The sequence below is a fragment of the Rhinolophus hipposideros genome (genome assembly GCF_964194185.1).
Source record: "Rhinolophus hipposideros genome assembly, chromosome: X".
NCBI lineage: Eukaryota > Metazoa > Chordata > Mammalia > Chiroptera > Rhinolophidae > Rhinolophus > Rhinolophus hipposideros.
The window spans coordinates 73,167,103-73,181,652 of record NC_138046.1 but is presented as its reverse complement, the minus strand read 5'-3'; the positions used below and the strand labels follow the sequence as shown (position 1 = coordinate 73,181,652).

Genomic DNA, 14,550 nt, shown 5'->3' with positions numbered 1-14,550 from the left:
TATTAAAATTGTAATACAATGAATGACGCTAGCATTCATTTGATTAATGTCATCTTTTGAGCGAATGTCATACTACACATTGCTACTGTAATTCAATTCAACTTCGAAAAGTAATATGTAGATAACATCTCTTAAAATGTATACATTTTTGGCACCCCTGGTATATACATATATGTTTTGTGTCCTGGAAATCAACCTTACTTATGACCTTTGACCGAGACATAGTAAACCTTAAAAGGTTCATTAAACCTTTTTTACATGGGCTACTGGTAAGCTATGCCAAGCAGAAAACAAAGCCATGGAGCTTGGCCACGTTCCCCCAACCTCCCAGAGCTAGCAACAGGCCCCAGAAAAAGCTGTAGTAGTGTCAGGTTAAAGAATAGAATGTCAACAGTCCCAAGAACTGGAGAGACAGTTCCTGAATGGCAGATGAGCACTGCGGATCTAACAAGGGTGTTACTGCAGAAGTAACAAGGGTGAAGATATAGGGGCAATACAACTGTGGTCTGAAAGTCACCATTACTCAGAGGAGAACAAAGACACAAACACTAGTGGCCTCTCCCAGCCCACCCCAATCCCACCTTTCTCGGCTGATCCCAGCAGGGGCACCCAGGACTGCCCAGCGCAGCTCTGCGTATGGCTGCAGGGGCAGCACTGGGATTTCAGGGGCTCAAAACCCCATTGTCAGACGCTGCTTTCCCTCTCCCACAATACCTCGCGTACTTTCTTTTCAAGTTGGGCCCCGGCAGGATGGCTCCCGCAAAGAAGGGTGGAGAGAAAAAGAAGGACCGTTCTGCCATCAACAAAGTAGTGACCAGAGAGTATACCATCAACATTCACAAGCTCATTCATGGAGTGGGTTTCAAGAAATGTGCCCCATGGGCACTCAAAGAGATCCGGAAATTTGCCATGAAGGAGATGGGAACACCAGATGTGCGCATTGACCCCAGACTCAACAAAGCTGTCTGGGCCAAAGGAATAAGGAATGTCCCATACCGCATCTGGGTGCGGTTGTCCAGGAAGCATAATGAAGATGAAGATTCACCAAATAAGCTCTATACATTGGTTACCTACGTAACTGTCACCACTTTCAAAAATCTACAGACAGTTAATGTGGATGAGAACTAACTGCTGATCATCAAATAAAGTTACAAAACTGCCAAAAAAACCCAACCCATTGTCCACCACATCCTCCCATGGTGGTGGTGCCCTGAGACCGAGGTGACCTGGTTACCGAGGAGATGCCCACCTTCCTGGGGTATCTTCCACCATGAGAAGCCAGAACAGAGCAAGAGAAAATAAAAAATTCTAGCACTACCTACTGAAAAGCAGAAGAAAGACCACTTTGTATCAACCTGCTGAGAATTTATTTCCTTAGATTCCTAGGAAGAGAAATAACCCATCAATTAACCATGAATAACCAAGGTAACAAGACAGCTCAGGAAAAAAAAATATATATATATATATTAATAAATAATATATATATACATATATATAAATAAATAATATATATAAATAAATAATATATATATATGTGTGTGTGTGTGTATATATATATATTTATTTATATATATATATATCTCCAGAAAATAAAGACATGGAAATATGAGGTCAGAAAAGTGATACATACCTAATTGCTGAATATCACTACGGTCACCTTTGAAGTACTACCCTTGGGAAGTTATGTACCAATGCCAGTGCCTAATCCACCCTTCAAATAAGTCTTGGAACTCTTTTTCTGGAATGGCCATCAGAGCTGTCGTTGTATAACCCTTGATGTCCTGAATATCATTCAAATGTCTTCCTTTCAATATTTTCTTTATCTTTGGGTAAAGAAAGAAGTCATCAGGGACCACGTCAGGTGAATAGGGGTAGTGTTCCAATACAGTTATTTGTTTACTGGCTAAGATCTCCCTCACAGACAGTGCCACATGAGCTGAGGCATTGTCGTGATGCAAGAGCCATGAATTATTGGCAAAAAGTTCAGGTTGTCTAACTTTAAAAAAAAAAAAAATTATTGGAGAATATTGGGGAACAGTGTGCTTTTCCAGGGCCCATCAGCTCCAAGTCCAGTTGCCGTTTTCAATCTTTAGTTGCAGGGGTTGCAGCCCACGATCCCATGCAATGGCAATTTTGTTGCCAAGAGCTTGTGCTCCAACCAACTGAGCCATCTGGCTGCCCCACCGGTAGGTAGCTCGGTAGGTAGCTCGTTGTCTTCACTCTAGTTGTGGGGGGCGCAGCTCACTGGCCCATGTAGGAATCAAACCCTGTTGCTAAGAGCCTGCGCTCTAACCAGCTGAGCCATCAGCCTCCCCCTCATCTAACTTTTTCATGCAGCCTTTTCAGCACTTCCAAGTAGTAAACTTGGTTAGCTGTTTGTCCAGTTGGTACAAATTCATAATGAATAATCCCTCTGATATCAAAAAAAGGTTAGCAACATCGTTGCAACAAGTTTGCAAACTTAATTGTCAGAGCCAGAGCTTGTATGTGACTTAGACAGAATTCAAGATTGCTCTTCTGAAAAAACTCAACAAGATACAAGAAAATTCAGGCAGTTTAAGGAACTCAGAAATAAATCAATGAACAAAATGAATACTTTACCAAAGAGATCGAAATTTTAAAAAAAGAACCAAATGGAAATTCTGTTTCATTCATAAAAGACATGAAGAATGAAATTAGCCAGCTTAGGAAATAGAGCTGACCAGATAGAGAAAAGATTTAGTGATACTGAGGATAGAAATCTGGAAATGTTGCAGATGGAAGACGAGATGGACTTGAGAGTTAAAAAGAATGAAAGACTTTACAAGAACTACCCGACTCCATCAGAAAGAGCAATATAAGAATACTGGGTATACCAGAAGGAGAAGAGAGGAAGAAGGGTACAGAGAGCCTATTCAAACAAATAGTTGATGAGAACTTTCCAAACCTATGGAAATAACTGGATCCTTGAAACCAAGAAGCAAACAACACTTATTTTCTCAATCATAAAAGGCCTTCTCTAAGGTGCATGATATTGAAACTGTCAAAAATTCATGACAAAGCAAGAATTCTCAAGGTGGCCAGAGAAAATAAGATGGTAGCCTACAAAGGAAAGCACATTACATAATCATTAGACTTTTCAGCAGAAACTCTACAAGCCAGGTGGGAGTGGAATCAAATATTCAAACTATTGAAAGAGAGAAATTACCAGCCAAGAATAATATATCCATCAAAGATATCCTTTAGATATGAAAGGGTGATAAACACCTTTCCAGATATATGGAAGCTGAGGGAATTTTGTACCACAAGGCCTGCATTACAGGAACTACTGTCTTTTCCCAGTCTGTACTTACATGAATGGACATTTTGGACTCAGTTGCAGGTACATTCATACCTGTTTAACTTTGATCTGGTTTATCATGCCAGCCTGTTGATATCTATTTGTGGTTACTGATTCTGTTCACCATTGTACTTCTTATCTTTTCCAGCCTTAAATCACCCCTAAGATTTTTCTACATACTTAGAAACATATACTTGAGACAGACAGGACTGAATCTGAATCTTGACTCCACCACTGATAGTTGGATGAGATTGGACAGAATTCTTATTGGTGGCGTAAATATTCTGTTGCATGAATGTACCATAATCAAATGTACAATTTCTATGATTTTTTGAAAATTCAGCATATTTCCAATATTTTTTATTGTAATAGTGCATTGTCAAAACACCTTGTACATAAACCTATATGTACATCTACAACTATTTCCTTATAATAAGTTTCTAGAAATGGAATTATAGGTCAGAATGCATGAAATATATCAATATATTGCCAAATTGACATACATAAAATTCAACAAAAAATATTTTCTTAGCTCCTCTTGCATGTGTGTGAGGCACTGTTGTAAGCACTGGGTAAAGTTTTATTAATTTTTATTAGCAGTCCAGGATAGATTCACTTTCCTAAATACTTACTGTCTCTCGTTATTCTTTCTCCTTTTTATTAGTCTTAGAGAGATGATGTTTTTAAGTCTACCTTGACACTTCCATCTTTGGAAAGCTCAAAATCAAGGTAGGAAGATAAGTAACATTTGCCCCTAATAGCTGAATTTGCATATTACTGAATTTTAAGATAAATTTGTGCTCTTCACTATATCGTGAAGTACACGGGATTCCTTGATATGAAGTGTTTTCTCCAGTACATTATACTGTATTTTGCCATGTATTATGTGCTCCCATGTATAATGCACACCCATGTTTTTGGCCCAAACTTTCAGGGAAAAAAAATCTTTCATTTTAATTTTTTAATTCAAAATTTTATTTGTTTACATATAGGTATTTGTTTTTTGTATTACAGAGGAATTTTAGCACTTAGTTTTAAACATATTATGGTACAAGAAATTTTATGTAACAAATAATTACAAAACAGAAGAACAGATACAAGGTACAAGAAATTTTATGTACCGGTAACAAATTTATGATATTTACGAATCATAGACTGCCAAGAACTCTTCGTCGTTGCAAGTTCGTTGTAAGTTTAACAAAACCGATTACTATATTCCAGGGTATTATTTTGCATACAGATATTGTATGCAGTATTGATTTCTAGAGTTACACTTTTAACTCACAAGCATACATAAAATAATTTAAAACATTTATATTGATATGGAATTAGTACAACCCATGTATAATGTGCATCCTTAGTTTTCCCTCACAAATTTGGGCAAAAAATTGTGCATTGTACATGGAAAACTATGGTAAATAAAATTTAATTTAATTACTTGTTAAAGTAGGTTGCCAACTAACTGCCAGGGATTATTCACAAAGTTAGGATCCAATCCGTGAGGAACTTAGAATTTCTGAAGGGATGAAAATGTGATTTGCATGTAACATTTCCAGGTACTTTTATTGTGTAAAGTGAGTTATGCCTCTGTTTAAATCTATTTACAGTAAAGCTTCTACTAAAATAAAGTGACCTGGTTAATTGAATCTTTTGGTAAACTTGTAGCTAATCAGAATGCCCTTTTTTGGTTCGACTCTTCTCCTTAAATATCTTTTTAAAAAAAAATTATTAGGGTGACATTTGTTAGTAAAATTACGTAGATTTCAGGTGTACAATTTTGTATTACATCATCTATAAAACCCATTGTGTGTTCACCACCCAGAATCAGTTCTCCTTCCATCACGATATATTTGATCCCCCTTACTCTCATCTTCCACCCCCACCCCCCTTACCCTGTGGTAACCACTAAACTATTGTCTGTGTCTATGAGTTTTTGTTTCTCATTTGTCTTGTTCTTTTGTTGTTTTGGGTTGATATACCACACATCAGTGAAATCATAGGGTTCTCTGCTTTTTCTGTCTGACTTATTTCGCTTAGCATTATACTCTCAAGATCCATCCATGTTGTCACAAATGTTCCTATATCATCTTTCCTTAACGCCGAATAGTATTCCATTGTGTATATATACCACAACTTCTTTATCCATTCATCTATCGAAGGACATTTTGGTTGTTTCCATGTCTTGGCCACCGTAAACAAAGCTGCAATGAACATTGGAGCACACGTGTCTTTATGGATAAATGTTTTCAGATTATTTTGGTCCATAAGTTTAGTACCTATGTTTTCTTCTATGCAGTTTATTGTGTCAGGTCTTACTCTTAAGTCTTTGATCCATTTTGAATTAATTTTGGTACATGGTGACAGATAGCAGTCCAGTTTCATTCTCTTGCACGTGGCTATCTAATTCTCCCAGCACCATTTATTGAAGAGACTGTCTTTCCTCCATTGTATGTTTTTAGGTTCTTTGTGAAAAATTATCTGTCTGTATTTATGTGGTTTTATTTCTGGGTTCTCAATTCTATTCCATTGGTCTACTTGTCTGTTTTTCTGCCAATACTATGCTGTTTTGATTATTAGTCTGTAGTACAAGCTAAATATCTTTTTATGAAAATATCAACATACCTCTGCCTTATTAAGTACTATCTAGTATATATAATTAAATCTTTATTAGAAAATCCTGGAGAGCCATGGGGTGATTATTTTTTAAACTATGAAATTTGTAGTATTCAGATCTGTAAAATTATTGACAATTGGGCCGTGTGTATGTACAGTTGGCCATATCTCTAGATGTTTCTTTTAAAAGTATTTCTATGATGTGAGTTTGTCTTATTTTCTTGTTATTTTCTTGTTTTCTTGCCAAAAATAACAGAAAGGAATATTGATTTGAGAGTTCTAGTTTCTTTGGCTCAATTTAATCTAAATGTGGTTTTATAGCTTACTGAATCTAATTGTAATTTCTAATTGAGTACAAGCAAGTTGTATTTATACAATAAGTGACATTTAAGCCCACGGGCCTCAAATCTATAATGAGATTGTTCTTCCCTCAGTGGAAACAGAATGCTCACAGTAGAGTTGAATTATTTTTAACTTATAGAGATATGTTTGACAAACAAAAATTGTATATATTTAAGGTGTGCAACTTGATGTTTTGACATGAATATACATTATGAAATTATCACCACAGTCAAGCTAATTAACATATTTGTCACCTCACTTTGTTACCATTTTCTTCTGTGTGTGTGGGGGTGGCCGGATAACATTTAAGAGTGACCCTCTTAGCAAATTCAAGTATACAATACAGTATTGTTAACTATAGTCACTATGCTATACTTTAATTTCTGAACTTATTCTTTTTGCATTCTCTTTGACCTCCCCATTTTCCCCTCCCCGCAACCCTTGGTATTTCACTTTCTGCTTCTAAGTCTATTTTAAATTCTACATGTAAGTGAGATCATACAGTATTTCTCCTTCTGTGTCTGGCTTGTTTCATTTAGCATAATGTCCTCTAGCTTCATTTATGTTATCAAAAACGGGAGGCTATCCTTCCCATTTTCATAAGGATTGCATTAAATATATAGATTGCTTTGGGTAGTATGGACATTTTAACAATATTAACTTCTCCGGTCCATGAACATGGAATATCTTTCGATTTATTTGTGTCTTCTTCAGTTTCTTATTTATTTATTAAATTTATTGGGGTGACATTGATTAGTAAAGTTATATAGGTTTCAAGTGTACATTTCTTCCATTTCTTTTATCGATGTCTTATAGTTTTCAGTGTCCAGGTCTTTCACCCACCTGGCTAAATTTATCCCTAGGCTTTTTGTTCTTTTTGATGCAATTGTAAATAGGATTTTTCTATTAATTTCTCATTCTGATAGTTTGTTATTACCGTGTTTCCCTAAACATAAGACCAGGTCTTATATTAAGTTTTGCTCCAAAAGACGCATTAGGGCTTATGTTCAGGGGATGTCAACCTGAAAAATCATGCTAGGGCATATTTTCCAGTTAGGTCTTATTTTCAGGGAAACACAGTAGTGTATAGAAATGCCACAGATTTTGGTATATTGATATTGTTTCCTGCAAATTTACTGAATTTGTTTATTATTTCTAACTGTTTTTGAAGTCCTTAGAGTTGTCAATTCCTAATATTGTGTCATTTGCCAATAATGAGAGTTTTACTTCTTCCTTTGGTTTTAATAGACAAGCATTTTGGGGATTCATCTCTCCTGTGCAGAATCTAAGCGTTGAGGTAACTGATGTGGAGCACAAACCCCTCGCTCCTCAGTGAAGTTGTGTATTTTGAGATCCCTCCTGAGCATGGATCTCTGCATCTAGTGTGGGATAGTGTTCTGGTTATTTGTTTATGAGACCATGTCACTGCTTCCCTTGTCTCAGTGCTACCCTTTTATCCTTCGTGTAGGGGCTCAGTTTCTGGCTTCTGAATAGTCTTTATAAACAGCTTGCCAGATCATTCTTGCATTTTTAAGATGATTTAAAAAAAAATATTTAGTAGTAGTTTTAGTTCTTTTTAGCAGGAAGATTGATAAAAGATTCCTATTCTGCCATACTGCTGGAAAAGTAATTTCAGTTATTTTATATTTTTGACACGAAGTGTTTATTTTTCTTCTAGCTCCCCATATATACTGCACCACCTCTCCAGTCTAAATATGTTGAAGAGCAGCCTGGTAATTTGCAAACGGGCTTTGCTTCCATCCGCTCTACAACTGGTCGTTATATTGGCTGGTGCAAGGTAAGTCAGTTCTAATAGTTGTTTAATATTGGAGGTTTCTGATTTGTATTACATACTAGTTGTTGCAGTTACCCATTGATGTGTAACAAACTACCCCGAAACTTGGTGGTTTAAAGCAGTAAACATTCTATTATATGTCATAATTTTGTGAATCAGGAATTTGATCAGAATTCAGACAGGTGATTCTCCTCTTGCATGTGGTGTTGACAGAGGTTCTTCAGTGGTATTCATCAGGTGCGTGGGATGATCTAGAGGGTGGAAGACAGCTGCAGTCTCATCTCTGGCAACTTGTCACAGATGCTAGAATGCTGGGCTCAGCTGGGAATGTTGACTGAAGCACCTACACATGGTCTCTCAGGGAAGGTGGTCAAATAATTTCCATGTGCAGTTCAGCGCTCCTATAGAAAATGTCACAAGAGGCCCTAGGCAGGATTTGCCAGGCTTCTTAGCTATCTCAGATGTCCAAGAAAGTTACTTCTACAGCATTCTATTGTTAAATCAAGTCACCAAAGCCAACCTAGTTTTAAATGGAGGGGAAATAGATGCCAACTCTCCATATGAGTACTAGCAAAAAAATTTTTTTTACATCATCTATAAATCCTTTTCTTTGTTCACCACCCAGAGTCAGTTCTCCTTCCATATATTTGATCCCTTTTACCCTTATCTACCAACGCTCTTCCCCCTTACCCTCTGGTAACCACTAAACTATTGTCTGTGTCTATGAGTTTTTGTTTCTCATTTCTTTGTCTTGTTCTTTTGTTGTTTTTGGTTTATATACTACATATCAGTGAAATCATAGGGTTCTTTGCTTTTTCTGTCTGACTTATTTCGCTTAGCATTATACTCTCAAGATCCATCCATGTTGTCACAAATGTTCCTATATCATCTTTTCTTACCACCGAATAGTATTCCATTGTGTATATATACCACAACTTCTTTATCCATTCATCTATCGAAGGACATTTTGGTTGTTTCCATGTCTTGGCCACCATAAACAAAGCTGCAATGAACATTGGAGCACACGTGTCTTTATGTATAAATGTTTTCAAATTTTTGGAAATCCCAGGAGAGGGATTGCTGGGACATATGGTAATTCTATTCATAATTTTTTGAGGAACCTCCACACTGCCTTCCATAATGGCTGCACCAGTCTGCATTCCCACCAACAGTGTATGAGGGTTCCTTTTTCTCCTCAGCCTCTCCAACACTTGTTACTATTTGTCCTGTTGATGATAGCCATTCTGACTGGGGTGAGGTGATATCTCTTTGTGGTTTTTATTTGCATTTCTCTGATGATTAGTGGTGTTGAGTATTTTTCAATATGTCTGTTTGCCATCTGTATGTCCTTTTTGGAAAAATGTCTCTTCAGGTCCTCTGCCCATTTTCAACTGGGTTGTTTGTTTCTCTGTTGTTGAGCTTCATGAGTTCCTTGTATATTTTGGATATTAGCCTCTAATCGGAGGCAATATTTGCAAAAATCTTCTCCCATTCAGTTGGTTGCCTCTTTATTTAGTCTATGGTTTCTTTTGCTGTGCAGAACCCTTTAAGTTTCATATAGTCCCATTCGTTTATTTTAGCTTTTTCTTCCCTTGCCTTTGGAGTCAAATTCATAAAATGCTCTTAGAACCCAAGGTCCATAAGTTTAGTACCTATGTTTTCTTCTATGCAGTTTATTGTGTCAGGTCTTATGCTTAAGTCTTTGATCCGTTTTAAATTAATTTTGGTACATGGTGACAGATAGCAGTCCAGTTTCATTCTTTTGCACGGGGCTATCCAATTCTCCCAGCACCATTTATTAAAGAAGCTGTCTTTCCTCCATTGTATGTTTTTGCTTCTGTGTCAAATCATCTGTCCATATTTGTGTGGTTTTATTTCTGGGTTCTCAATTCTATTCCATTGGTCTATGTGTCTGTTTTGCTGCCAATACCATGCTGTTTTGATTATTGTAGCCCTGTGGTACAAGCTAAAGTCAGGGAGTGTGATACGTCCAGTACTGTTCTTTTTTCTTAAGATTGCTTTGGCTATTCGGGGTCTTTTGTGGTTCCAAACAAATCTAATGATTTTTTGTTCTATTTCTTTAAAAAATACCATTGGGATTTTGATGGGGATTGCATTAAATCTGTATATTGCTTTGGGTAATATGGCCATTTTAACTATGTTGATTCTTCCAATCCATGAGCACGAAATGTCTTTCCATTTCTTTGTGTCTTCTTCAGTTTCTTTCAAAAATGTCTTATAGTTTTCTTCATGTAGGTCCTTCACAACATTGTTTAAGTTTATTCCTAGATATTTTATTCTTTTTGCTGCAATTGCAAAGGGAATTGTTTTTTGTATTTTGTTTTCTGAGATTTCATTGTTAGTATATAGGAATACAATGGACTTTTGTACATTGATTTTGTAGCCAGCAACTTTACTGTATTCGTTCATTGTTTCTAACAGATTTTTGGTGTAGTCTTTAGGGTTTTCTATATATAGCATCATGTCATCTGCAAAGAGTGACAATTTAACTTCTTCATTCCCAATTTGGATGCCTTTTATTTCTTTCTCTTGCCTGATTGCTCTGGCAGGAACTTCCAACACTATGTTGAAAAGCAGAGGTGTTAAGGGACAGCCCTGTCGTGTTCCTGAACATAGAGCAAAGGGCTTCTGTTTTTCGCCATTAATTATGAGATTAGCTGAGGGTTTGTCATATATGGTCTTTATTATGTTGAGGTATTTTCCTTCTATACCAATTTTAGTAAGTGTTTTAATCATAAATGGATGTTGTATCTTATCAAATGCTTTTTCTGCATCAATTGATAGAATCATATGTTTTTTGTCCTTTATTTTGTTTATGTGATGTATCACATTGATGGATTTGCGAATGTTGAACCATCCTTGTGCCCCGGGGATGAACCCCACTTGGTCGTGATGAATAATCTTTTTAATGCATTGTTGTATTCGATTTGCTAGAATTTTCTTTAGGATTTTTGCATCAGTATTCATCAGAGATATTGGTCTATAGTTTTCTTTTTTGTGTGTTGTCCTTACCAGGTTTTGGTATCAGGGTAATGTTGGCCTCATAAAATGAATTAGGGAATACTGTCTCTTCTTCAATTTTTTGGAAGAGTTTGAGCAGGATTGGTATTAGTTCCTCTTTGAAGGTTTGGTAGAATTCACTAGTGAAGCCATCTGGTCCCGGACTTTTGCTTTTCGGAAGGTTTTGGATGACTGATTCAATTTCGATACTGGTCATCGGTCTGTTTAGATTTTCCAGTTCTTCATGGTTCAGCCTTGGAAGGCTATATGTTTCTAAGAACTTGTCCATTTATTCTAGGTTATTGAATTTGGTGGCATATAGTACTTCATAGTATTCTTGGATGATCCTTTGTATTTCTGTGGTGTCCGCGATAACTTCCCCTTTTTTAATTCTGATTTTGTTAATTAGTGTCTTCTTCTTATCTTAGTGAGTCTAGCCAAGGGTTTGTCAATTTTGTTAATCTTTTCAAAGAACCAGCTCTTTGTCACGTTAATTTTTTGTCTTTTTGTTCTCTATGTCATTTAGTTCTGGTCTGATTTTTGTTATTGCCTTTCTTCTGCTGACCTTGGGTTTCACTTGTTCTTTTTCTAGTTCTTTAAGGTGTAACATGAGGTTATTTATCTGGTATATTTCTTGTTTCTTGAGATAGGCCTTTAGTGATATAAATTTCCCTCTTAAAACTACTTTCGCTGTATCCAAAAATTTTGGTAGGATGTATTTTCATTGTTATTTGTTTCTATGTATCTTTTGATCTATCCTCTAATTTCTTCTTTGACCCAGTCGTTCTTTAAAAGTATGTTTTTTAATCTCCATGTATTTGTGTTTTATCCTGCTTTCTTTTTGCAGTTGATATCCAATTTCAAAGCTTTGTGATCAGAGAATATGCTTGGTATGATTTCAATGTTCTTAAATTTGCTCAGGCTGATTTTATGTCCCAATATATGGTCTAATCTTTAGAATGTTCCATGTACACTCGAAAAGAATGTATAGTCTGATGTTTTAGGATGAAGTGTTCTCTATATGTCAATTATGTCCATTTCATCTAATGTGTCATTTAGGGCTGTTATTTTGTTATTTATTTTCTGTTTGGATGATCTATCCATAACTGTCAATGATGTATTTAAGTCCCTTAGTATAATTGTGTAAGTATAATTGTGTTTTGGTCAATTTCTCCCTTTAGTTCTGTTAGTAGTTGCTTGGTATATTTTGGTGCTCCCTGATTGGGGCATAAATATTGATGGCTGTTATGTCTTCTTGTTGCATAGTCCCCTTTACCATTATGAAATGTCCATCTTTGTCTCTTATCTTTTTCACCCTGAATTCTGTTTCATCTGATATCAGTATGGATACACCTGATTTTCTCTGGATACCATTTGCTTGGAGTGTCAATTTCCACCCTTTCACTTTGAGTCTGTGCTTCTCCTTGTAGCTGAGATTTGTCTCTTGGAGACAGCATATGGTTGGGTTTAGTTTTTTGATCCAATCTGCTACTCTGTGCCTTTTTATTGGTGAGTTCAGTCCATTTACATTTAGGGTGATTATTGATACGTGAGGATTTCCTGTCATTCTATCTTTAGTTTTCTCATAAGGCTGTGTCTCCATTGTTTCTTTGCCTTTTTGTTGTTGTCTATTATTTCTATGCTGTTGTATTCTATGATGTTTCCCTCTGTTTCTTCTTTTATTACAGTATATATTTCAGTTCTAGATTTTTTTGAGTGGTTAAGAAGGGTAGTTTCTAATGCATTTCATCTCAATGTGTACAACATTTCCTCTCTAAATCGCCCCTAAAAACATGATATATTCTTTAAAAATTACTTCTGACTCAAATTATATTAAACTTCGAATCTTGTAGGGTGAATTCCATTTCTACTCCTACTCCTTAATGATGTTTTGAAATTTAGGTAGCAGTGACCCCCAGTGGTAAAAGTGAATTCCTGAACACAGCTAAGGAAAATTTCCCCAAAGAAGTGACGAGTTTTTTTCCTCACCATTACGTGATTCCTAATGTAAATAGGTGTTACATGTAGGTGAAGTTTTCTCAAGAGACAGTCCTTAAAGAGAAGTTGCTCAGTAGCAGTTAAGGTCTATTCTGGTTTGTACAGCTTGAGACCATGATGAACAGGACGAACCTCCACATCTCTGATCACTGAAAATATATGAGACAAAGTTACTAATATCAAGATAACTCAATAGCAGTAACATATTTCTTAACTGTGTAATATATTCATTTTTATTTTATTTGTTTTGAAAATCTCCTTTGTTGTTTATACCCCATGGTTTGATAACAGCTAGTTCAGAGAAGGAGACCATATATTTGGATTGCATTTTCTGGTTCCTTCAATAGAGCGCAATGTGACAGTTACTATGGGTAAATCATATGATGCCTTCAGTTTTCTTTTGATGTAATTAAGGTAGTACCTATCATTCAATAAATGTGTATAACAATATTTCTTGCATTAAAATAAATTAGAAAGAAGTAAAAGGAAAATTTTGATTTAAAATTCTAATCCCTCCAGTGGGTTCATATAATCTTGATTTGTAGAGAATTTATGTTCCTAGTTAAAAACAAGATGGACACTAGCCTATGTAGGATGATTTCTGTCCTGAGATAAATGTCTTATTAATTTTTTTTTCCCATTCTAATGCGCACTTGAAAAAGGGAGAAGATAAAGAACTTTTCTTTAGGGTTTTTGTGGTTTTCTCCACAAATCATTATGTTGTTTCTATTGCATCTTTATTGATCAGATGTTATTTCTAATCTGAAATATACCTTTCTTCATGTTTTATTTAAATTCCATTCATTTTTCTAGGCCATTATTAAATAAGATGATAAGACTTTGTATTTCTGCAATAATGTTTATAAGAGCTCTTCTAATTATTTTATAGGTATTAGTTTAACCATTTATATGAAGAAAATAGTAAACAAGTATTATCCATGTTAAATAGAATGAAAAGCAAGAAGTGAAGAGAGGTTAAGTTTAAGAAGTTCAGTATTCTCATAGTGAATAAATAGGAAAGCTAGATTTAGATGTGGGTATAATTCTAAGTCAATGTTTTAATGTAATCTCAGAGATGTGGACTATTTGATTGAATTATAAACATCTTCAACAATGCGGATGTCCTTCCCTCCCCCCCTTTTTGCTTAGGGTGTTTATGTCTTTGTGAAAAATGGGATAATGGATACAGTACAATTTGGAAAAGGTAGGTGAATGAACCATCCACATAATTAGGAATGTTCTATTGTCTTTTTAATTTGCAAGGTTTAAATGTGAGAAAAATAAACATGATATGTTATCTATTAGCATATTTTACCAACTGAGAAAATACTCTGTATTGTAGTTTATGATAATAATAACAGAGCAATGGTATCTATCATTTATTTAGCTATTCTTATATGCTAAGGTACCATGATAAGTATTTTACATAGTTTATCTATTTTTTATTGCAATTTTGAGACTG

The 14,550-nt window shown here is 35.5% G+C and overlaps 2 protein-coding genes across 8 annotated transcripts in view; both read left to right on the top strand.

The window, feature by feature from the left end:
* APOOL (apolipoprotein O like) overlaps positions 1–14,550 on the top strand; it is a 181,970-nt gene that overhangs the window by 39,662 nt on the left and 127,758 nt on the right. For all 7 annotated transcript variants that reach the window (XM_081042983.1, XM_081042979.1, XM_081042978.1 and 4 more), the window contains 2 exons: positions 7,953–8,072; positions 14,238–14,292. In XM_081042983.1, coding sequence (XP_080899109.1) covers positions 7,953–8,072; positions 14,238–14,292 — 175 coding nt within the window. The remainder of the gene's footprint in view (positions 1–7,952; positions 8,073–14,237; positions 14,293–14,550) is intronic.
* Positions 745–1,128, top strand: LOC308495393 (large ribosomal subunit protein eL31-like; the record flags this gene model as incomplete). The annotated part of the gene is made up of 1 exon (XM_081043530.1): positions 745–1,128. Exon 1 carries the CDS (start codon positions 751–753, stop codon positions 1,126–1,128), a length of 378 nt encoding a protein of 125 aa, XP_080899656.1. The 5' UTR covers positions 745–750.